This window comes from Fringilla coelebs, assembly GCF_963513975.1.
Source record: "Fringilla coelebs genome assembly, chromosome: 1".
NCBI classification, from domain to species: Eukaryota; Metazoa; Chordata; class Aves; order Passeriformes; family Fringillidae; genus Fringilla; species Fringilla coelebs.
This window is the reverse complement of record NC_140028.1, coordinates 63,205,498-63,232,008: the sequence shown is the minus strand read 5'-3', so window position 1 is coordinate 63,232,008 and position 26,511 is coordinate 63,205,498. Positions and strand designations below refer to the sequence as shown.

At 37.6% G+C, this 26,511-nt stretch overlaps 1 protein-coding gene across 1 annotated transcript in view; it reads left to right on the top strand.

Annotated features, from left to right (window-relative positions):
* Positions 1-26,511, top strand: part of GABBR2 (gamma-aminobutyric acid type B receptor subunit 2) — a gene marked incomplete at both ends in the record, with an annotated part of 450,697 nt that overhangs the window by 156,519 nt on the left and 267,667 nt on the right. Inside the window, one exon of the mRNA XM_084216671.1 lies at positions 24,548-24,718. Within this exon, the coding sequence (XP_084072797.1) occupies positions 24,548-24,718 (171 nt within the window). The remainder of the gene's footprint in view (positions 1-24,547; positions 24,719-26,511) is intronic.

The window sequence follows — 26,511 nt, the reverse complement described above, 5'->3', positions numbered from 1 at the left end:
ATGTCCCTCTGAATTGTAGTTGGACATGCTTCACTGGCATTACACTGCATCAGTGCCATGCCCATCCATCCATTTCGGGGGGATTATCTCTGTGGCAAAGTTCATCAGTCACTTTTGCCATCATAGCTTGGTACGATTTGTACTAGTCTAATTGGGTCACAATTTTAGCTAATAATGATTGATACAAGCTTTTTGTCAGCGTGAGAGAAGGATGTGGGACCTTTTTATCTATTCCTCTGCTTTCTGAAAAACTTGTTTTCCAGTTATTAACATCACATAAACAGTAAACTTGCTGAAGAAAAGTAAAAAGAGATGGAAATGTGTGTTTCATTAAAATGTCTTCTTCTAGTCATCTGTTATTGTGAATATAACATTTTAATATGAAACTGCCAAGTAAATGCTACTCTTCAAATTTCTTTGATGGAAACTGGCCGTCCCTCTGCAGATACAGTTGCAACATGCTCACTTTTGAACTCCCTATTTTAATCTTTTTCCCCTTCAGCATCATTATTAATTTTTTGTCCCACTGTATTCAGCACTGCTGAGGCTGCACCTCAAATCTTGTATTCAGTTTGGTCCCCTCTCAACAAGAAAGACATTGGGATGCTGAAACGTGTCCAGAGAAGGGCAGTGGAGCTGGTGAAGGGTCTGGAGAGCAAGTCTCATGAGGAGTGGCTGAGGGAGCTGGGGCTGTTTAACCTGAAGGAAAAGACAGTGAGGTGGCACCTTATCAATCTTTACAACCACCTGAGAGGAGGCGGTAGCGAGGTAGGGCTCTATCTCTTCTCCAGGTAACAAGCCACAGCACACAAGGAAATGGTCTCAAGTTGTGCCAGAGAAGGTTTAAATTGGATATTGGAAAAAATTTCTTCACTGAAAGGGTGGTCAGGCACTGGAACTGACTGTCCAGGGATATAGTGGAAACGCCATCTCTGGAACTGTTCAAGTGATGTGTGGATATGGCACTTGGGGACATGGCTTAGTGGTGAACATGGTGATGGTGCTAGGTTAACAGGTGGAACTGATGTTCTTGGAGGTCTTTTCCAACCTTAATGTTTCTATGAGTTCAGAAATACCAGTGGTTTGCCAGGTCCTGGTATACATTACAGTAATTTTTCTCCTGTTGTGAGTAAGGAAAAAAATATACATTTTCTCTTCTGAGGCTATCTGGCTCTTGAAGGATGACCTTTAAAAAAAATCTGTCACTGTAATAGGACATAAAAGAGTGTATAGTTTCATTTAGAATGGCCACTGTCAGTACATTCAGTTGTTTCTCCAACTAATAGGACCTCAGGAAAGTACTGGTAGTGTTTAAGGTATGTGAACACACAGGACTGTAACCCTCTGGTTCTAAAACTGCGATGTAAAATAAAATTCTCAAAAGCATATTTTACACATTAAGTATTATCTGTGGGGTGCTTCCACTAGCCTTTAAGCCTCATAACCTATTTATCCATTGTGTTTTTATAATCCATAGGGCTGGGGCGGCTGTCATCATCTTAAAATGTAGCACAAGCCAGTTCTTTCCCTGCACTATTCGCATTTCCATTCTGGTGTGTCTGAATCATTGTACTACGCGAGTGCCTTTTTCATACTTAAAAATAGACTCAATAACCATCTTCCTTCTCTGCCTTTCGTTTTACAACTGCAGTAGCAGCTACATTTCCTGTCTCAATAGCACTTATGAAGCAATTAGGCAAATTTAGGACAGATTTTGCTACTGAATGCTAGACAGATTTCTCTTTATCCTCACTAGAACTTGTGTGTGGACAGATTATACCCTAATGGCCTAGTTCTTTTTCTGCCCCCGCAAGAAACACTCTTCTCATTTTACACGTGGGCCATTTGATTTGGTGCCACAAAATGAAATTGATGGATCCTCTAATTGGTCACTTGTAATTAATTAGTATTAAAAAAAAAAAATCTTTTTTTGTGTTGTATCTTCTGTAGTCTTCAATGACTACTGCTTGTGGTTACACAGCTGAAGGAAATTATTAGCAGGCAAATCGTGAACCTGTGGGAGCAGGTCCAGAAGAGGGCCATAAAGATCAAGAGGCTGGAACTCTTTCAGCCTGTGAACCCAGGCTGAAAGAGTATAGCCTGGAGAATCTGAGATCCAGTGAGAACTCACTGCAGTCTTCCAGACATGAAGAACAAGGGGGAGAGTGACTTTTTACATGGGCACAAAGCGATAGGATAATGGGTAACAGTTTTAAACTAAAAGAGAAAAGATTTGGGTTAGATGTTAAGAAGAAAATATTCACTCTGAGGATGGTAAAGCACTAGAGTGGGTTGCCCACAGCAGCTTTCTCTCTGGGAGTGTTCAAGGCCAGACTGGGTGGGGCTTTGAGCAACCTGGTCTAGGGGGTGGCATCCCTGGCTGTGGGAGTGTGGGTTGGAGCCAGATTTTTATAGTTCCTTCCAAACAAAGTTATTCTACGAAATTAGAAAGATTTATAAAAAGTAAAATGAAAATATTTGGGGGAAAAAACCCCGTAATGGTTCCAAAAGTAACATTTTTTTAGTATTTCTGTAAAAACTCAGGGTTTGAATTAAGTTGAGGGATAAAATAGACCTTTTTTTAAAAAATCAGGTAAAGTCAAGAAATCTTACCTAGAACCATGATTAAGTGCATATTAACAAAGGTAAGCTTATAAAAGATAAATATAATATATATTATAGAAATATGTATAACTTATATAAATAAAAATTAAAAAGGGCATATCAGTTGTACCACTCCATAGCTGTATTTATGGCCATTACTCAATAGCAAAGATAATTATTCTGATTTATATCAGAATACCCCCAAAAATAAACTATTACTTAGACCATGCCTATAAATTACTTCCTCCATAGTAGCAATGAATATCAATATTCCACCACCCCTCTATTCACACATATTGTATTACTTAAAAGAGCTTTTTTGTTGAATTACAGAGGCAAGAACTACTTTTGAAAGGAGCAGTTATGCAGGAAGGATTCATTGTGCAGAATTGTGTGTTTCAGAACTGGTAACAAAAATTTCTGCCATAGACATAGGGCTTGAGTCACCTGTGACTATAAAACACCAGGATGATGTGTATGCAAACACAATTAAGTTTAGTCATGGCAAGGAGTTCTTGATTGGAACAACTACCATGGTACAAGATATGGGTAATACCTCATTAAATAATTAGAGCATTCTGCAAAAATCTGGCTAAAATATTCGCACCATTCAAACAGGAACAGCCCAAAGGAGATGAATAAGAGAATGAGGGATTCCTGGGGGAAAAGTGTTATAACTTGTTTAGTGAAATGATGATGAGAAAGTACATGAATATTTTCCAACTATCTTTGATGCTCGTTATCTTTCTGTTCAAAGACCAAATGTATGTACAGTATTCATAGAGCATTTAGATTTGAAGGTTTTAAAAAGGTTTCTACACATCCAAAGAGTGAAGCTCAGAGATGACCTACATCAAGGGAGGTTGTGAGGGCAGAGAGATTGGGAATACTTACTGGCTGTGTGCAGGCTCTGTAACTGTGTTTATATAGGGAAAACACATGTGCCTGTGCAGGAATATAGGTATATGTGTGTATTCCCTGTCTATGGAATACCTGCCCAGCCTTGCTACTGGCTGGACCTGGGGGCACGGAGCCGGGGCAGCCTCTCCTCCCTTGGGCCACTGGATTCAACAGCTCCTAATAAAGGTCATTAGGAGTTTCACAGAATAAATCCCCTGTTTCTGTGTAGGTCAAGGGCATTGGCAGTGTTTCTCATCTTCCTATGCCCTCATTTTGTGGCACATCATTGCTGAGTCAAAGCGTGTTTTACCATGAGTTTTAAGCTTAATGAAGTGTGCAGGGAATATTCTGTGGGTTTGGTTTATTGGAGGACATGTTCTCTAGATTCTTCTTACTGTGTGGTAACTTGCAATTGCTGGAATGGGGCTTGATGAACAAGGTCTAATTTTATATGGTAGTGGGCAGATTATACTGACTACACGCCACCAACTGGAAGTGTTTTCCTTTCAAGTAGTTGGATTGCTTGAACTTTCTGTGTTGATCTTGTGCATAAGCTCTGGAAAGAAGCAGAAAAGAAATGGTTGACCCCTTCTCCTCTTGGTATTCATAAGAAAAAAATGTTCCTAGACTTGGCTCCTGTACTGCCATACATTAGCAGTAGAGGACAAACTTCTCTCCTGCTGGAGTACAGAGAACACGCCCATTCATACAAAGCAGCATGACTTTCATCCTGCAAAACTCCATTCTTGATTCACATTCAACTCTGTGAACTATTATATGCTCAGATATTTTAATTTCCCCATGCAAGACTAACAAATTGGTGGTGGTTTTTTTTTTGTTATTATTTAATTTGATGGGTTTCATTGTTCTGAAATGTATAAAGGTTTTTTCATTTCATCTTAGTAAATTTCATCCTGTTTTCTCCAGATTAATTCTCGCATTTACCGTTCTAAATTATTCAATTGCATTTGTGTGGGTTGGATCTTGGATCCCCTCTTATCTGTTGTCTGCAAGTGTAGTAATTTACATGTTGTGTCATCATTCAGTCCATAAAATAGCACAGCTGGAAAAGACTGTATGTAAGCAGCATAAACTGTATGATGTCATATGAAATTTTCATAGCAAATTTTCTTTTGCACTTTCCTACTGTTTTTTTAACTGGATAGTAGTTCAGTCTACTTAGGATGTTTGCTAGCCTGCTTACAAAATATCATAAGATGGTGTCAAAAACCTTGTTAAAAACAAGATATGCCACTCCCCTTGTTTTTCCTTCAGATACAAAGATTGTTTTCTATCAAAAGGGATGATCTGACTGGTTTAGCATGATTTGCTCTTTATGTTTATGATGAAGTCAGCAGTGAAGCATGAAGAAAAATAAATTGTGAGCAGTCAGTTATGCACTAAAATTGTGTCCTTCAACATCTGTCTAAATTTTTGGAAATCAAGATTGACTTTAGCCATGCTTTTTTTAAGATATCTCAAAGCACTAGTGTTAATGTCATATATCTAAGTGTATAATATATAAAATCTAAACCAAGCTAAACAAAGACATGTAGAAGAAAATGCTTAACCATTTTCCAAATGAAATGAGGAAATCACATGTAATACATTTTTTTAATATTAAGAAGGGTTAAAGTAAATAATTTCACTTAAATTATTTAATTTAGAGAGAAATTTGTCTTCTGCCAATACAAAAAATAAGAAATTTTCAAAATTTCTCCCATGGAATTTGCAGATATGTTAAAACTTGAAGTTAAGGAAGGATTTAGCAGGCTCTTTTTCTGATCTGTAATAGAATAATGTTAAAGTATACTTCTATATTACAGGATTAATATACTTCTATATAATTCAGGGATTGAATTGCACTGTATTTTTCATATTACATTAATTTTGAAAATTATGTCACTCTAGTATTTCCTTGGACATCTCTTTATTGAGACATCATGGAGCAAATCTACAACATTTTTATAAGGCTTAGAGCATTTCGCTTTTTATTTTAAATTTAGATTTAAAAATAAACAACCCACAACAGATATTTTCACAAATAATGACAGTGATGTCTGAATTAAAATGTTCTACTCAATCTCTCGGCTGCATTAAACGTATTTTCCAGCATTCAGAAGCAGAGCCGCTGTGTTCTCAACATCCTGCGTTCACTGTGGTGTAGCTTTCAATATTTTCATGTTGCTCAAAATCTGTGTGACTTTATTCACATGGTGCTGAGCTTGAGCTAATATACCCTGCTGGGGGACTTAGCTGCAGCACAGAGCTCTGGCAGAATATCTCCTGGTATTGTAAGAACGACTTGTTAAACTCTGTACATGTTGTTGACATAGCAGTGGCGTTTTGATGCTCTGATTAATGCTTCCACAGCTGTAGGTAGTACCAGGCACTTGATTGTTATTATTAGGAAATTTGCCAACATGTTGGGAATATTTGTATGCACAGTGACTGTAGCCAAAGGTACTCTTTGTGTTGTTAGGCACAACAAAAAAATGGTCCTAAAAGTTCTTAAGTCTCCCATTACTGTAACCCCAGCTGACTGTGGAAGCTAATAGCATTGGCAAAAGCTCCTTAGAAATTACAAGCAACACCCATATGCCAACGTTTGTTGCTAAGTGAAATAAATTCTTACTAGCACCACCAAGTTTCTGGAACTGCTTGTGACAGCTGTGAACCCCAAAGTCGGTGATTAATGTCAGCTGCAAGCATTGCCAGCTGCCCGACAGAGCTTGTAACAGCCAGAAATGCTGAACAGCAGGGCTCCTGAGGGCTGGGAGCATCACTGGCTTCCCAGCAATAAATGTAACAGCCACCCATCCTGAAATGCAGGAGTCACAGCATCTTCCCCTTTGTCCATTTCTGCTTGGCTCCTGTGAAATCTAATTGCCAAGATGAAACCTGAGGAATTTTAGAATGTCCATATAGTTATTTTTGCTGGGAAATTTCCTTATGAGAATTTATTTATTTATTTTTAATGTAGTTTACAGCTGTCCTTGCATTTTCAAGAAAAAGGGAGCTGGATTCTGAATGCAGCCATGTTCTTTATTTATTGCCAGAGGGTGGGGATGGATTTTGACAGAACCACTTATAAAATTCTTATCCTGGGAGCAATTCCATGCTATTTCCTACTTCATTATTATTGAAAGCTGCCTAAAGACTAGAGATTAAGCTTCAACTAAGAATTGCCAGAGCTGTCTCACTCTGCCAGCAAGTTGCACCCTCTGCTTGTTGTCTCTTTGGGAAGCTGCAGTGAGCATAGGAAGAGCTAGTAATGAATCATAAGCCTTGAAAGACTTCAATCCGTATGCATATAAAAGATCAGTGGATAGACCAGTTGTCCTACAGTATTTTAAATATCATGCTTCTACACAGGTGACCTAAGGCATGTGTATCATAGAATCATAGAATTGTTAGTGTTGGAAAAGACCTCTTAATCAAGTCAGCTGTTATCCCAGCACCTCCCAGTTCACCACTAAATGATCTCCAGTAATTAAAACACCTCTTTCATAGCCAATGGGACACACAAAATTAATAATTAGTCTAGGATTGTAACAGTTTAAGACCCAGTATTTACCTGTGAACATCTACCTTTTTGTTAGTAGAAGGAATATTTCCACTGTCTCTGCCAAAATTGTGTTGCTAATCTTTGGGCTGCTAAGCAGCTGTACTCAGATCTTGCAATCCTGACCTCTTATCAAATACACAGAATAAGATAACAAGTGCTCTCTATTGCTCAGGCAGTTAAAATGGTGCTGGTCATGAGCTCCTGTGAACTTTTACTCAGACGGTAGTTTATTTGCTCTCTTTTCTAAGTAAGAACTATGCAGCATAAAATGAACCATGAAAACCACAGATTCAAAATCAAGTGGAAGACATGGTTCCTCAAGTAAGCTGTGCTTAATCTGTGCATCTCTGCTGTGGGTTATTATGTGGGCCAAATATTGCTACCTTCAAAAAGTAGCTGAACTCAATAAATTCATGGAAGGGAAAAATAAAAGGTGTGAGGAATATTAAATCCAAAGGCAACAGAAATATCCAGATAAATTCATGAGCTGCAAATTTCTGGAGGCTGGGAGTTTCCTTTGCGAATATCTCTAGCAGTGGCTGAGAGCAGATATCTAAGAGCACAGAGACCTGGGAGAGAGCAGAGACAGAGGTGAAGGAAGCAACTGTGTGCATCTTTGCTTTGGCCTGGTGTGGCCATTGCTCTGATATGCTGAGCTTTTTCAAACCGGAGCATATATCTCGGGCAAAGTGGATCCCCGCGTAGGTGTTTGCCTTCCTTTGGGAATAACTTGATTGAATTAATTTGAATGAACAAATTTGAATGTTGTGTGGATTTTTCCCATTCATCTCAGACTGTCAGCTCTCAAGCCTTCCTGAAGAGGAGTGAAGCGATAACAAATTTATGGCTGATTATCTTAAGTGAAATCTAAAGCTACTCTCTTATCTGCAACTCTTAGATGCATGGCAGCTTCTGAGTGCAGAGGCAGTGAGAGAGCTGCATTTGTAGGATTTGTGAAATCATGTGTTGGAATTATGTGACTCAAGTAACACTGTTTTTTCAATGACATACATTTAAATAATGAGGCAGTAAGCTGGCTATCTGAACCTGGAATACTGCACAGTAACTGCATATACAGAAACAGTGCAAAGGATGAAGTTGCACATGGTTAATTTGGATTAAGAGAAGATATCTTCTGTATAACTGTGTGAATAGTAGGGGGACATCATTCTGATGGAATAATATGTTCCCTCTACTATCAGTTTGTTGTCAGAGAAGAAAATAGAAAAAAGAAAGAAGAAAAAAATTGAAGAAAAAAAAGAAAAAAAGAAGAAAATAGAAAATACCTTACATTTTCTGTCTTAGAGTTTTAACTTGCAACTTCATCTTAGTCATTCTTGAAAGGCACCTTTATTGCTGTTTTATTTCACTGGTGGCATCTTTCAGTTTTAATTTTTTTATTTGAGAATATTTTGAGAATATGACAAACAAGTGTGTATGTAAAGTATATTATTTTGTATTTAGACCACAGAGGATGAAAATGGGTCCAATAACTGTAACATCTTCAGTAATCACTTGGATGATGGAGTAGGGTAGACCCTCATCAGATTTGCAGGTGTGAAAAAACCAGGGTGAATTGTTGATACACCAGATGTACCATTGGGTTGTACTGCCATTCTGTGGTACGTCAGAAGGCTGGAGATCTTGGCCAGCAAGACTCTTCTAAAGCCAAGCAAAGGTGAATGCCAAGTCCTGCCCTTGGGGAGGAAGAAACCCCAGGTACTCCCCGGTATAGACTCAGTGGGGTTTGGCTGGAAAACCACATTCCAGTAAAGGCCCTGGGGATCCTGGTGAACACCTAGTGGAAGATGAGCCAGCAAAGTACCTTTGGAATGTAGGCAGCCAGGAGAAGCCAGATTGCACCAGGGAAAGCATTACCACTCAGGAGAGGTGAGTCTTCTTGACTGCGCAGCCCTGACTGGAGCACATCTCCAGTGGTCCGTCCACACCGGGTTCCCCTAAGCAAGGGAGACATGGACATACTGGAGCAAGTCTAGAAAAAACCTCTGCAAAGATGAAAGTACTTGGACATCTGTCATATGAGGAGACCCTGAGAGAGTTGTGGTTGTTTAGCCTGAAGAAGAGAAGACTCAGAATCTTCCCAAGAATGCCTAGAAGTCCTGGCTCACACACTCATAACAGGCTCTCTTTACAAATCCCAGTTGTGCCCTGCAGCAGCAGCAGCCTGAGGCTCTTCGCACCAGGTTTGGGTGTCAGCCATGAGGGCAGAGGTGCCTGCCTTCACTCTCAAAACACAGCAACATATGTCCTGCTGCTGTCTGCTCCTTCTCTGATCAGTGCTGAGGTGGGGGCTGGAGAAAGAGGGATTGCTGCAGAGCAAAGCAAGGAACAGATCAGCCAGGGCAGGAACCACTTTTTCCAGCCCTTTGAGTTGCTGTGCTGTTCAATCTACTCTCACATTTGTACCCCATCTTCTCCAGGAAGAGCTTCGGGTTCTTGCCTCTTCTGAGCAGAACAGGAGGAGGAGAGTTGAGGTCGTGCCACAGATAGAGGAATGGCTATTTTGTGCCTTGCAAATTGTGTATTGCAAATCTCAAGTAGGAGGCAGATATTGTGTACTGCAGGAGAAAAGGGAGAGGTAGGAAGACATGGGGGAGAGAGGGTGCACATCTGTTCCTAGCCTTCCCCCAAAAAGTGAAGCGGCCTTTCACACTTTAAAGGCTGTTGTGAAGCTTCTGAGCTGGACCCTTCTGAAATAAGCACCCAGAAACCATTAATACCCAGAAGCTATAGTATTCCTTTTGGAGATGTTGCCCTTTTCTGCCACTTCCTGACTAACTCACTTCCAGCAGCTACACTGACCTGAGTCCTGTGGGCTCAGAACTTGAATAAATGCATGGTTTTATTGGCAGGGAGAGATAAAGGCTCTCAACACAGGAAGATTGTGCATCTGTCTTTATGTACAGCTTATGAGATCTCAATATCAATAAGTAATGGTATCAAAATTTCTGAATTATTGTAAAAGTCTGTGTAAATACAAAAAAATCCTTTCCAGCAGCAATAAAATCTTCCATTTTCATTTGACCAGTAACTTGAATGTTGGCACTTGAATCTTGAATCTAGCACAAAAGATGCTAGATGCTACAATTTGAATGACATCCTGACAACAACATAATATCCAGTTTAAGAATTGAGAGTATAATATTTATTTTTTTTTTCCTGGATCCACTAATTCAAAACACTTTCAGGTCTCATATTTTTGAGACTTTGTTTATCTTCTTTGGTTGACTTGTACTACTTTTTGGTGGCTCTTACTATTCCCAGGCATACTTCGCAGCTCTGGTGCACCATTTTGTGCAAAGAATAGTGAGAAAGCCTTCTACCTATCTGCCTCTCTTGTATATTTAGCTGGCTGCATGGGAGATAATGGTTCCTGAATTTCCAAACCAAAAATCACCAGATTTGTTTGCAGTGTCTGTCCAGTGTCCTTTTCCTCTCAATTTCACCCCACTGCTACTGCAAAGCCTTGCAGCTTAGTGAAGAAATGGTTAGGTTAAAGTTGTTGCCTCTTCTTCTTGATTTAGTCATTTAAAATATATTTCTTGTTGTATTTCAACTGTGTTGCACTTATCTGCAACACTATTCTGCACTTGCAGAAAATTAACAACAGAGAGTGAGTGCTTTACCTTATGACTGTGAGAGCTCAAGTGCCAAGCAGCAGTTAGGATATGGCAGGGTCTTGGTCCAGCTGCAGCCTTGGTTGTGTGGATGTATGTACAAAATCCCAAAAGGAGTGGTTGAAATTATGTGGGCGTTGTTTTCTTTGGCTATTGCTTGAGGTTTAAGGTAAATGACATTGTTGGTCGTAGAGGGAGGTTATATTGGTGTGGCATGTGATGGCATTACATGCTTATGGCACTACAAAAAATGACTGGCTCAAATGGCAGCTCTTACTTAACAAAGTAAACAGCTTCCCCATCGGTTGCTTTGGATAGTTTATGTACAAGTGGAAGTATTATGCTATGATGAAATATGTGCTAAGAACAAGGTTAAGACTGTTTTGAATCTCAAGTACATTTAAGGTTGAGAGAAATTGCAGTGAAAATTCAGTTATCTAAAGTCTTAGCAACATGGTAAGAAATTTACAGTGAAGATATGGAACCACTTGAAAATTCTGTGATATCTGTATTTTCCTTTGCTATGATTTCTAAAGAATTAAGGCACTGTCAGATTTGCTAACCATTTAGTTTAACCTTTTAAAGAGATCAAATGCCTTGAAATCCTCAGGGGTTAGGAGGCCAAAGTGTCTTCTAGGTATCTCACTGCTTTTCTCACATGCTTTAATATCTATACAGGTCTGATAATTTTTGTGGGATTCATTTGACCAAGTGCAGTGTAGGTGGCTGCATCTGATACAGTCACTGTAGTCTCCCACTGGTGCCTACAGTAGTTAGTAGCAGATGCTTCTAGAGAGTGATTCATCTCATCTTAAGGTTTACACTAGGCAAGTCAATATAAGTTATGACATACCAATATAAAATCACATCAAAATTGAATTTTTACTCTTTTTAAAATGTACTGGGACATAAAATTTCTCACATAAACTTGAGTTTTGGAAAACATATGCTATCCTCTACTTTCAGTCTGTGATGTCCATGTGACACATGTTTTTTAGTGGTTGAAGACCTCTGAAGTGCATTCATTGAACACCTGGACATGTAACCATGTGTGTTAGATGCTTTTTGCATATATCAGCCCAAGTAGGCACAAAGCCAGCCTTTCAGCAGATTATAAAAATTAGGTGAAGGTTTCTTTTGTTCACTTTATTTGTCCATGCTGTCTGTCCGTGTTATGACTGTTCATCTTTTCTTTTTGCTTGGTTGTTTTTGATTTTTTTTTCCCCCTAAAATGTGTGTTTCTGTGCAGTGAAACTTTCCTGTATTCTCTTGTCCATCACTCTTATGGTGTCTTATGCAGTCCTTGGTTGGTAATTTCCTCACAGGGTTTCCTCCCTGCTTTTTATCTACAGAATTTGTTTTGGAATGGGTCAAGAGGTTGTATTCAAGCTGACTGCCTTCTGATCACTCCTTATCTGTGCTCTGGGGCATGCTTTTCTGTTCAGAGTAACCTGAATTTCTCTATAGGGGGAAAATCAGGAGTCCAGGAAGCTGAAAATTAAGTAAACTATTGGTATGTAGAAACAAAAGCTGTCAAATCCAGTAATTGATGAATAGTAAACTGGATGAATCTGATGCTAAACAAATTAAGAAAAGAAAAAAAAAATAAAAGAATGCCCTATTCATTTCTAGTGGTTTCTGTGAACTAGCTGCAAAGGCACCATATGCATATTAAGAAAAGTATGTTCATTTTTACTACAGCTCTGTCAGAGGTAGTCTGTCACTTGTGGCTTACCTTCTCTTTTCTTATTGGATAAGTCTAAAGGTATAACAGGAGTTGTCTCAAAGGTGTAGTTCTCTTTAGTAGTTATATTTAAAGGGGTGAACACTAAATTTGATGTTCATTTAAGAAACTTAGCTGTTCAACTTCAGAGAATTTCTGAATAGCCTGCTTGTAAAAAAGACAGTGAATATAACAAATCTTTGTTTTTCAGTGCATTGGTTGCTAGTGCATCTCTTGAGATACATATATGTGTGTGTATATATATATATATATTTGATAAAGCTGACATTCTTTTAACTGCAGGAGGTACTTCAAAATTCATAGTGAAACTATATTAGCATGAAATAAAGTATAATTCCTCAGGAAAAGCAATACAGATCACCAATTTAATTTCTGAATTGCCAGGTGAATATGAACTGGGATTGCTCTGGTCACCTGTCACAGATGCTTTTCATTTTCCCTGCTGTCTGTATCATCATGAGTTTGTCCCATGCAGAGGCAGTAAAAATAGCAGACAAGCTCACGTTTATCAGGAATATGTCCAAGACCAGTGTTTGAAAAAGACCAAAATAATTCAATACTACCCAAAATAACAAAAGCCCAAGTCAGTCTGTTGAGACTAAGTTGACAAAGCCATAAGATATGTGGTAAAAAACCCAACAAAATAAAGAAACCTCCCCACACAAATATTAACAACTTGGTCAGAAATGTTGTTTAAAAGTAACTGGCAATTCAGAAAAACTGTGTCACAAATAAGAGAGCTGAGAAGAGGCAAGTGATTTCAAAAATCACAACTTATTCACTGCACATAGAAGTGAGTAATAAATAATGAAATGCATGATATTGAATTAGGAGAGATGATACTTAAAGCAGCTTCCAAAACTAATAAGCAGTACCAAAGTCTAATGCACGTCTGACTTTTCATATATGAGTTCCTTCTCTCGAATCAATAAAGTATTGAAATATTTAAAATTAAACTATATTCTCAAGCACTTTTCTGGCTCAGTGACAAAGATTGAGCACAAAGCTATTCCTTGCATGTGAAAAATTAAGGCTACATTGACTTTAGTACTGCATATGGATATGGAGTGATTTAGTTCCGTTTCTATCTCTCCTGGAGGGATGTAAGTTATGGAAAATATTGTAAGAAGAGCAGGTAGATAAGGACTATTTTCAGGAATAGATGGGATCATAGTGAACAGTTTTATGGAGTAAGTGACAAAAAAGATAATGAGGTCTAGAGAAAACATTCAGCTTTCAGCCTGCAGGAACTAGGGCGATGGCAGCAACTAAGGAAAATGGCTGAGAGATCTAATTGAAGTGTGCATAATCTTAAATGGTGTAGATAATCTTAATGCTTTGTACCCAGCATGCATTCAAAGACCAGGGGCAAGTACTGTACTTAAAATCAAATGCAAGCATAAAGAAACACTTATTAAATTAATAGCAACTGCTGAAGTGACCTGCAAGGCATAGGTATTGAGAAAAACACATTGAGGGTTCCTTGGGAAACAATTAGGGTATGCCCTGCAGCCATCAGCACTGGAAGGAAACATTCATGGCTTCTTCCACTTCCTCAGTGACATTGGAGAGGATGTTTTTGTTTTGTAACTGCACTTGAACCAAGACTGTTTGACATTTTTTATTTCACAAAACCAGATTAAAATGCCTCATTTGATTCTTTTTTACAAACTCTTACAGATTAAAAACACAGAATGCAGCTTGAAGTTTTGTGATTTAGGTTGTCTGAATATATCTGCATGAGCATTTCCTAGCTGCATATGTTGCTGAAAGGTTTTGTATATGTAGATTTCTATCCAGAGCATCTTGTTAAAATCTGTGCTGACCGCAGATTAAGAAAATATGCATAAAATATGCATGATCCTGCTTATTTCTTAGAGGAGGATCAACGACACATTTGACATTTTAATGCCAAATATATTTTAATCATAATTGTGATTGACATTTCTGCTGAAGGTTTTCAGTGGCAATGTAACCCAAGTTACCCTTGCTGCTGGGCAAGCAGAATTAATTTTGCTGGCAACGTCTGTGGGCAAAAAAAGTTCCCTGATTTTTTACCCATTTTTTTCTCAGCATCTCCCCTCCAGCAAGCCCTTGATTTCTGTAGCATGGCCCTTCTTATCCACTGTTAAGGGTACAGTTCCAGGTGGCTGATGTCAAACTACTCTCTAAGCACTTCTGGTGGGGTGTAACTGCAGCATGCAGTGCTGAGATATCAGAAAAGTTACAGAGATGAAAGAAAAGGCAAATTAGCCCAGGCTGAGTATAGAATTAGTGTCTTTGTGTATTGCATAGTGAGTCTGTCACCTGTTCTAGCCTGAAAAATCTGAGATTTCTTGCTTAGGTTTGAAACCAGAGAATGAAGAAATAAACAAATCACTAATTCACAGCTTAGGACTCTGAAAAAAAGTATTTTTGTAAAGATTTCAGTAAATCTTGAGCTAACATGATGTGCCTTATTTCTTAAGATGCTGTATTCTACTAAAAGAAATAAAAGAGGGAAAGAACTGAATTGGGACTGTTTTGGAGTGTCCACTCCACAGAAGAACTGGGAAATCTTCATCTTAAAGCTCACCAATGGCCCTGCTCCCTATTTCCAGTAGAGTGGAGGGTTCATATTCTCCCAAAAGCAATACTGCGCATTTAAGGTACCTTCATACTGGAGAGACTTTTTTCCCCTCTTTACCTCATTTAGAGTCAGAAGAAAAATAATAAAACAGATATTTAAAGACCAAATGTAGACAGAACAGCTGTAGTTTTAGCATGTGTTAGCTGGATGAAATCTGATAAACAAACAATACTAATAGAATGATAATAGTTTTGGGCAGCCAGCCAGGAACACGCTGTAGTGAATAGGTCTGGAAAGATTTTTTTTTTTTAATGGAATTTGGCAATATAACCTGTTTTATCAAAGGTGAATTATTTTATGCAGCTTTTGTTTTCCACTAGATTTTGAGGATAATCTCTTGTAGACAAGAAACAAGGAAATTGGGTACCAAGAGTATGAGCATAGGAAACTTTACTTGGTTTGGGATAAACAATAATGCTGTGAATGAAGGAAAACAGGGATTTGCAGCTGAATTCTGGTATAATCCAGGCCAGTAGCCAAATGCTAAGCAACTGAGTGTGACAGACAAAAATACACAGCCCTCTTTTGCAATGTGGTTCCATTTTTGAAAATGTTCAAAAGATTTTGTCTCTTATTCTGTTTGGAAATTGAAACAAAATTTGCAGCAACTTCAGTAGATCTGACATTTAATTTCACCACTTTGTTCAACCTGTAGCAATAAGCAGAACACGTGTTAGGTGCAAATTATTTGTGTTTAATGTAGATCTGAAAATAGTTTCTGGAGTGTAGAAAAAGGAATTAATAATTTTTTAGGCTCTAACAGGTTTTTTCAAATGAATGGTCAGAAAAAATATGCAATGAAAAGAGGATGGAAGTTGTTTATTTTCCATTAATAGTGAAAGAATCAAGTTAAACCTAATGATAAATCTTTAATTTTGGATGAGGTCATCTGTTGGAAATGATTATGCCTCGTGTTGACCTGACTACCTTCTGAAACTCTGAACCCTGAAGTCTGTATTAACTTTAATGATTGCACTGTTGATCACTGAACTGAAGGACAATTTCCATAACTTTATCATATACTTCCTTGTCTCAGAAGTAAGGTTATTGTCATAGGTTTGTGAGGCAGTATTTATTAGAACTCAAAACGGATCCCATTACTTGGAATGAATTTGATATGTAACTATATTTTACTCTGGACACTAATAACTACTGCATTTCCTGTTCACCAAAATTGTTGTTCTAAGAATTCTTTTAGTTTATTTTTTTCTGTAGAGTTCATAAACGAAGGCTCTTGCTGGTGTAGTTAATATTCTGTGTTGAGAGGCAGGTGAAGCAGTAGTGCGAATGTCTAGGTTGTTTCCTTCCCTTTTATAATTTTTTTTAGCAGATCTGCTACAATTTTCAGCTACTGTTTATCCTTTCCATGACTTAAAGTCAAAAAAGCACCTGTCATCTGAGAATGGATTCATAGAATCCTAGATTTGCTTGAGTTGAAACAGACCTTGAAGATCATCTAGTTTCAAACCCACCAGTCACGGGCAGGGACATCTTCTAGTAAATCATCTTGCTCCAAGCCTTATTCAGCCTGGACTTGAACATTTTCAGGGATGAGGCATGCACACCTTATCTGGGCAACCTGTTCCAGCGCCTTACCATCCTCACAGTAAAAAAAAAACCATCCTAATACCTAATCTCTTTCAATTTAAAGCCATTCCCCCTTGTCCTATCACTTCATGTCCTTAAACAAGTCCCTCTCCTCTTGTAGTCCCTTTTAGGTACTGGAAAGTGCTACAAGGCGATTCCAGAGTCGTTCCTTCTAAGCAGCCACAATTCTCTTAGCCTTGTCTTCTTGGGAGAGGTGCTCCAGACCCCGATCATGTTTGTGGTCCTCCTCTGGACTCACTCCAGCAGGCCACATTCTTCTTACATTGGGGGCCCCAGAGCTTAAATCACTGCTCCAAAATCCCCATCCTAAACTACAGACTTTTTTGGATTAAAAAAGTTTAACATCAAAAGACCAAGCTTAATAGTCTGGTCTGACTTCTTGCATTCAGACATCTACAAGGTCTTACCAAATTATGTTGCGAGTAGTTTGGGCTGCCCAAGAAGAAAACAGGACTGAATGCTCCTTTTCCATCAACCTGTAGGGACACATCTTCCAGCTGAAGTGCTTCTTATATGGATTTTATCTTAACTAGTTTCTGTCCTTAAAAATATTGATTAGTTCAGTAGCCAGAACTGCTTCCTAAAATGTCTCCAGAGTAAAATGCAGCTGAATATCAGAATTATTGTGATTAGATTAATTCACTGGAATGCCATCAGCATTGAGGCAGGTGCCTTCCAACCTTGAGACCAGCTGGAAGTGCTTTTTCTGTAAACTCCCAGGTGCCAACAGGCAGTCAGTGAAAGCAATTTCAGACACAGAATTAATGAAGGTAACAGCTGATGGTATTGGGCAGCAGCGTTTGGCAAAACATCTGATTTCAAAAGGAACAGTATCTTTAATCACATGGGTAATATGTTATGGATGATGAAAGAGATGCTCATCCATGAGATCGATTCTTGTCCAGTGAGTTTAATACAATGTATATCTTCATATTCCCATTTGGATGAGGCATCCTGCCCGTGTACCAGCTAGTGAGACATCACAGATATTCTCCCAGACTTTTGTTTCGCTCTTGCAGCTTTCATAATAAAGGCCCTTACTCATTTTTTAATTATGAGTTCTATTTGTTGTATCAATGAAGTTTGTCCAGTCTCATAAAATCTTCTGAATGATGGAATCTCCAGAGCTTTCATTCAAGTAGTTATTTAAGAGTATTATATGACAGGTAAAAATGTAACTATTTACCACTGCTGAAAAAGCATAAATTCTTTTAAATATTTTCTTGTTTAGTCAATTTATGTCTTCTTTATGTCAATTTATCACCTGTGCTGTTTGGGGATTAAGATTAGGGCATATATCTAGGACAAGGATTGCCACTGGGATTTATAGGTCCAGCTAGAACCTACTTCCTTTCTGTCTGTATCTAGACACTCATCACCAGCAAGTGTACCAGTAAATTGTTGAGAAAGAGTATCTTTGTTACTTGATCTTTATTACTGTGTTTTGCTTACCCCTGCTTTGATATCTATGCAGGCAACTGTCAAGGGAATTGCTGGATTTACCTTCTTATACTGACATATTTCCCAAATATATAGGTGCCTGTAACTATTTTTTCAATGTTACTTCCACATGCTTTTTCTCCAAGTCATCTATCAAAGCTGATTAGTGATACAATTTGTGCATTGAGGTGGGAAAAGGCATTCTAATATATCCCTTTTCTTCTTATACAGGCTATTGAGTATTTAAGGTTCACTTTAATAGTCTTCTAGAATAATTTTTTTTCTTATTTCAAGTACTGTTATGGTATTAAAATTTATTCATAGCTTTGCTAGAGGCAAGATCAAGTTCAGTGGTAGTTTGGCTGCACATCTGAATAAGTTGGCTTGTATAGTAAGGTTACCGTGAATTAGCATTTAACCTAAATATTTATATTTTATAATTACCATTCTGTTAAAAATGCAGTTTGTTATGCTTCAATCTGTTCTCTGTCTCTGGGTTAAGAGTGTATTGTTTCATTTGTTATGTGGCATCATCTAATGCTCAAGAGTGGCAGCAGGCAAATCTTTTAATTCTTCATTATTCATTAGCTTCCATTCTGGTCCTTCTAGCTCTTGGGACCATCAAGTCATCATGTGCTTGAACTTGAGTATCATTATTGTTGGCACAGGATTGTCAAAGCATCAGAGCTGGCAAAGCACACAAAGGAGTGGTGTGTGGTGTCACAAGTACACATTGCTGCAAATCATCATCTTCCTGAGTTTTGTCCTTGTTATTTTTGTACTACAAGATTCTGTGTGTGCAGTCCTGTACCACTGTAAGAGTATTTTCTGTGGAGCTTTCTGATGTTCTACCCTTTTCTTGGAAAGAATTATTGGCATTTTCCTTTTTTTGCAGAAAATATTGCTTTCTATCTAAGCATACATGCCATGCAATCTCTAGTTATGATGATAAATGTTAGCACCAGTCAGTTGAATCAGCAGTTCATATCCTGTTTTAGCAATGCTGATTTATCAGCATAATTTAACTTTCTAGAAAATGTACGAGAAATAAAGGTGATACCTGCCGTTTATGAAACCCTCTCTATCAGGTCTAGTTTTGCAGCAACGGGGCACGTTAAAATTTCTATCAATCATTAGTAAAGTACTTGTGCAAGCTTAGTGCAAAAACCTAGGAAAACTAAGCTAATCTCTGGTGCTCAGTAAGCTGATTTCCCTATCTGGAAGCATAAATCAGTTCTCTTAGCAGATGACATTTTATTTAAGGGAGGTTACCCTGTTACCTGAAGGCACTTTTATTTCCTTTTCTTTTTCCACCCATTATATAATACTACATGAACACTGTGTGTAGATATTATACTCCAAATAGCCCCTTCCTTTCCCTGCTGGAAAGGGACAAAGGCAGAGACCATGGGTTGAGATAACAATTTACTGAAAGCAAACAGCAATGGACTGACAAATGCCCAGTAACAGCAACAATATAAATAACAAAACTATACAAAAGGAGGAGGTGCTTTACATGCAAAAAGGTGTTCACCACCTCGACATAGTTCTGCGTGGCTGCTGGGACAAAGACAAGGTGGTGGCCGCTTCCACACGCAGTACCACGTGGTTTCCCGGGACAAAGACAGGGTCACAGGGGCTCCCCACAGCACTCTCCTTGTCCCTCAGCTGGGAACAGGAAAACAATGGAAAACCCCCAAAAGCTGGATTGTGCACGTTGAGCCACACTGCTGCTTTGGAGGCTGGACTCGATTCCGCACAGCTACGGCTGGCACTGGTGTCGCTGTTTTTGACTGCTCTGTCCAGGTCCACTTGGCTCCTTTCAGCTTGGGTCAGACTCAGCTGAGGGCTACACATTTGGATCTACAATAACTTTGCAAAGGATTGCTGTTACTGGATTACTTTAGCTGATACAGTCCATTTAAATATGACTCCTTAATTGACCTGCTGCCTTAGATGAGGGCAACTGTTTACCCAGGGATAATTCTGCCCTTTTATTTTTCCCAGACTTCTGTACCCTACTAGAGAGACAAAAATTAAACAAATACTTCCTAGAGATAGTAAAACAACTGAACAGAAGATGATTACTTGCCATTTCTAGTGCCTTCCTTTCTCTCTGCAGTATATGGGAAAGCAGTGGGGCTTCATTCAGCCTTCCAGCTTCTGGACTCATAAATGGGATATATACATGGGATAAATAGTGTTGTTTCCTTTTCTAATTTTGTTTCAGCTCTCTAATAATATCCATCATTTTTTACATAATTCTTAGTCTTTCCCATTGATTTCATTAGTGCTGCATCTCATTTTTTAAAATGAACAGTAGAGCTTATCATCTTGTCATACCTGCTTCTGTACTGACTTTAAGTTGAATGCACCATTACTTCCTTACACAGAAGCATTTGAAAGCACTTCAGACTGATGTTTCTCATTTAATCTACCACACCCACTTTAAACTTAATATAGGGTTTTGAAGCTACCTTTTACTCCCCTTCTGCAGAACTGTTCCTTTCAACATTTTTCTTTTAGCATCCTTTTTCACATCACTATCCAGTGCTAATGACAAAGTTTCCATGAAAATGTGTGGATTTTCAACTATATTAACATTTCCAAAAAATATTATCTTTCTTGGGAAAATCTAATTAATCAATACATATGCCTGACCCCAAAAACTTACGTAATAAAATCTTTCTGTATATTTCTCAGTTTTTCAGCAGTCCATCAAAGTCTATCCAATACCCTGGTCTATTTAGTTCTCATGTTGTACTATGGTTAATATTTTATAGCTCTTACTTGAATGGTAAATATTATCTTTTTTTTTTATTTCAAAGTTTTATACTGCTTCATTTCAGAGATTCCCATCTGAGTCATGCCTTATATTTCCCTACATACTCTCATTTTAAGTTCAGATCCAGTTGCTCACAAATTGGTAGCAGATATTCTAAATATATTCTAAAGAAAGATTTCTCAGAGATAATCTAGGAAGTAGATGCAGGGTTTTCTGACAGCATTCAAACAGATATATGTTTATATAATATAAAGAAGTTTTTTTAAGATCTAGGTCTACATACACATATGCACAGAACCTGTTTATGTATGTACACACACAGAGTTATGATGTATCACCCGGTAGCTGTCCACTGTGTCTTCCCCTTTATAACATCTTTGAAAAACTTTTTTTCCTTTCATTCATCCTTTCTTGAAGTTTGGCTTTTGCCCATCACCTTTTAGCAGTTCTGTAAAATAATTTTCTGTGAAGGAACGACATCATACATCCCACAGGTATTTATTGCTGATTTATAATCCTGCATTTAAATGTTTATCTCTCCCTCCTCCTGAACATGGAGAGGCAAATATAAACACCTTTAAAAATTATAAAGCAGTGTATGAATATGTATGCTTTGAAAATGCAATAATGTGAAAAATAGAACTTTTGTAGTGTGCAAGGAATTGTATGAAGAATGTGATTGCCTTTGCTAAATAACTTAGTTATCAATATAAATTCTTGTAACAAAAAGCAGGATGGCTTTCAATCCTGTAGAATGAAGTTACGAAACTATTAAAAGTCTCTCAATATGCAAGTTTCAAATCAGCCATGAATAAACAACTTTAGCCCTAAAATACAGAGGAAAAATGCTCAGTAAAAAAGGGGTGTACAGTCTTAATGCATATGTGAGTGGAGTGTGTCGTGATCTTACTTGCTTTTTCACACTTAATAAAGGGGTTTCTATGAGTATTTTCCTTATATTTCCATATAGCTGTGCTATCTCACATACTTTTTCCAAAATGTCAGTTCATTTCTTAACATGATCTTTTTATTGCCACTTTTTCAGAACATAATGAGGTTTTATTTTGTTTTTCATCCTTGACCCTCTTAAAGCAGAATATTGAGTGCTGGTGATTTTGGGGTTAAGCATGTCCCAAACGCTTACAGAGATAATTTTATGAAAAATAAAATATTTTTAATGACTTAACTTTTTCAGGATATTTCTTCATCTCTTACAAGGGTCTTATTAATTGTTAAAGCAATGCAGAATGAGACTAACCATGATATATGTGACGCTTGAAAGACCTCTGAATACATCCTACAATATGAGAATTATTTGAACATTAAATTTTCCCATGTTTTATTTTAACAAAACCTTTATTTAAAAAGAAAATGAGGATTTTTTTTTGTAATTTGGATGTCATTAGTTTTGCACTTAAACCTGGATTTGTCTCATCTCACCTCACATGGCTGAGAAATCTCTTATGAGACTTCATCTTTCTGCAAGCAATGAAGAAAGGTAATGTTTTGCTTCCTTGCTTCCAAGGAAATTTGAGCAATTAGAATATTAATTTAGGCCCTTTAAGTCACTACAAAATCACAAAGGATGGTTTTGAATTGTCTTGCTTATAGCACAGATCTTCACCCTAAAGCCAGCTCACACATACAGAGATGCTCCTCATTACTATGGACCTTTGTACTCCTGATCAGAAAAATTTTCCATTCAATTTAATAATCTGAGCTAGGTGAGGTTTCTTGCCACTACTGTTGTACTGCCACTTGCTGATGTTTCTTGCCACTACTGTTACTTCAGTGTTGCTCTTTGCTTCTTTTTCTTAAGATCAATCCAATTATGCTTGAGCCAAACCCATAATAACTTGAAAAGCAAGTTCTTTGCAGTCAGCAGGCTGCAAGGAGCCAGGCTGCTGAGAGGTATTCGCCTTCATGTTGGATTTCTAATGTCAAATTTTCTCTTTTTTTCAGTCAGCAGTACAGGTCCTTATTTCCACCTTCATTGAGCAGTGAGTGCATGATGTTCAACCCTACCAGGCTAAATAGAAAAGCTGACTAGGTCTACCAGGCAGATGTTCATTCTTCTTTCCTCATGGGAATGGTTTTGGAAAATCAAGATGACAATATTTCATAGCACCTCATATTGCACTTTTTAAATGAAATCTAGTGAAAGTCCAGTTACTATATTAAAAATGTTTTACCTCAGAATTACCTGGCAATTACATTATTCATTATCTCCTGACCAGTGAAGAGAAAGGATGTTCTCTTTTGAATGGTATACTGTAAACTGTCCAGGTTATGCACACTGTAAGTTGTTTAGATTTCTTTTAATTAGGAAAACAAACTACATTCAGGCCATTATTACAATGCAATATATTCTTTGTGAGTCTAAGATCAGTCAGAGAAGAAGTCCTGTTTCTGATAGGCTAAATCTACATTTTTATAAGAAAGAAATAGAGAATATAAGAATTTGAGGAAGAATTTTTTTTTTCTTCTTTTTGAAGAAAAGACTTGAACTGGTTTTGGGATTAAACTTGTCTGCTCTGAATGTCAGAAAAGGTTGTCTAGCTGAAATATATTGAATGCTTGATTTAGAAAGTGAAAACTTAAAGCTATGGTAGCTATATAGTCTTGAATTCACCTAGATTTTCTGACTATCTATTGATTTTGAAAGTCTTTAAATAACTGCATCAGGGAGTTTATTTTGTGTCAGTCAAACCAATTTGCATTAAAACAGTACTTTAAGAAACCTCAACCAAAAATCCTGGCTAAAAAAATGCTTGAGAAGTACATTCCTAGAAGCCTTAAAAGAACTGGAGGGAATGACCAGAAGTATCTTTGGAATAGGAGTGTTTTCAAAAAGTGAATGTGCAGGCATTCTCTTCAAAATGCTGTCTGAAAAACATTCACAAAAACATGCTGCCTTTAACTTGGGCAGAAGAATTCAATGAAGTTTTCTGTTTGGTTTTGTATGTTTTCAAAGGTTTCCTCTTTTCTTTTGTAATAAGTATTCTCTAACCATGAACAAATTTCAGTGTTTTAGCTATTGAATCCTCTTTTATAGCACAAACCACAGGGGGCCTGCTTCAGTGAAGGAAGCTGAGACCCAAGTAAACTTCTGAGTTTCAGCCTTGGCTAACATAATGATTTTCTGTTTTTCTGTTACCTGGAGCTGTTTTGGTGTATGAAGACAGAAAGAAGTACAACTAGAGATTTACCCAGTAATTTAAGATACAGAAGACTTTGAGAAAATAATATTCTCTTGGAGATATTCTCAACTTTTACAAAGAGAAATTGATGGGGAATTCATCATAGAGATTTATTCCCTTAGGCCTTATTGCTCTATGTAATATATAAGATGCATGATGTTAAACAGAGGATTTTTACATCACTGACTTTTAAGATTTTCTAGTTTAATTTTTCAGCAGGTGGTTTATAGAGCTAAAATATTTCAAAAGTCTCTCTAAAAGTAAATGGTACTGGTAGGATGTTCAAGCTGTATGAAGATGAAATTTCTCTACATGACAGAAATGCGCAGATTATGTCTTGTTGCACTGAGAAAAGCAAAGCTTTTTTACTGACTGCTAGATGACTTATGGTGACTTTCATTTTTTTTTGTTCTTTGATTTTTTTTTTCCAGCTTTCATTTGCAGCAACAACTCCAGAGCTGGCTGATAAGAAAAAATATCCTTATTTCTTCCGGACAGTGCCATCTGATAATGCAGTGAATCCAGCAATTTTGAAGTTACTCAAACATTATCATTGGAAAAGAGTAGGAACTTTAACCCAGGATGTACAAAGGTTCTCTGAGGTAAGATTTGCATAATTTATAGAACACACAGAGAGATACCAATATCAGATTTCTAAGGAGTTAGTTCCTTTATTAATAGCAATTCAGGAAAAAGAAAAACGTCCCACTGTTTCAGTCCTGTTTGGTTTTCTCTTAGTAGGTCACATTTGCTGTACTGAATAAGCTTAATTCCCTTCTGGGGTTTATTTGAGTGTCTGTAATGAAAGCTACCCATTCTTTTGCATGTCTGTTTCTCACACACAAGATCATTGCACCCCAGTGCAAAGGTTCCTTTATACTCTTTGATTTGCAAAAACATATGTTTTTGAGGGAGACTTGTATTCTGATTCTGGTTCCCTTAAAAAGGAGAATAAATTTCACCACGTTTCTTTTGTGCTCTGATTTATTATAAGCGTCAATCTGAGCGCTGAGGAACAAAATCTGGGAAGTCTGTGTCTGAAAATATTGGAGGAGCTTACTGAGACAAAAATGTCTGAAGACCCCAGAGCTAATAAGATCACAAACCATCTGCCCCACAGGTCTTTCAAGTTTCGCCCTGAGCAATATTTTCGTTATAGAAATTGCAATAAAGTATGGACTAAATGCCATTAACCATGGTTTTAACAACTGAGTGAAAGAAAATATCTTATACATAATGAATCAGAGCAAGACAAGGAAAAGAGTTGGCCCATTAGTTATTAGAGAGATAAAACTAACAGAGACATGCCTGGTTGTTTGGTTGTTGGAAGTTTTTTTCTTCCTCAGCATTGATTTTATAAAAGGCTGACTGTGCTCTGAAGACTAGCATAATTAAAACTGGGAAGAGGGATAAGAACAGGTTAGAGTCATCTTGGATGAGTCAGATATTTTCAAATTGTCTGGCACAACTAATTCACTATGGAATATTTAAGAAATCTTAGACTCTTCCCTTATGAGCTTTGAGAATTAAAGGATAAAAAGTAAATGAATTATAGGGGGAGGGAAGAAATATTTGTGTCTGTCTTTCCAGAAAACATACAAAGGCTCTGGGAATTATAGGCCAGTCAGGTTAAATTTGATTCCTGGAAAGACACTTGAGGAAATAATCTGTTTGGAATCACACAGGAGACAAAAAGATGCTAAAAAATGGTGAAAATGGATTTGTCAAGAATAAATCATGTAAAGCAATCTGATTTCCCTCTGTTACAAGGTAACAGGTCTCAAGGAGGTGTGATAGGCGATGTGTGATATTTCGTGACTTATTAAATGTTAAAAGTGCTCCTAAAGAAAAGTAGGGGAAACTTAATTTTGATGGAGATACTGTAAGAGCAGTCTAGTCTCTAACCAATATTTCTGCAGCAGAAGTTAATTGGCATCAGGTCAGTAGAATATTTGTTTTTAAAACAAATGCTGAAGCAAAAAGTCACCAAAAAGTATGGTATGCTTTACCCTTCTCTGTCTTGGAAATAATTTCAGTGAGTAGTTATCAGTGGTATACTGTCAAACAAGAAGGATGAGATTCTGTCAAAGAGTATTCTCTAGAAAGAGATAAGGTTTTCTCTAGATAGTATGATAGAGAAAATGTTTATTAAATTGCATTTGATACCTCCTTGGGAAAAGCTGCAAGTACTTTGCTGAGGACAGGATTGAGTTTAGAATGATATTGATACTGGCTTAACTCCAGTCAAGTACCACACAGCCACTTGGTCATTCCCCTGCCAGCAGGTTTGGGGACAGAATCTGAAGGGCAAAAGCCAGAAAACTCAGGGGTTGAGATCAAGGCAGACTCATGGAGAAAGCAGAAGCCATGTGCACAAGCAAAGCAAAACAAGGAA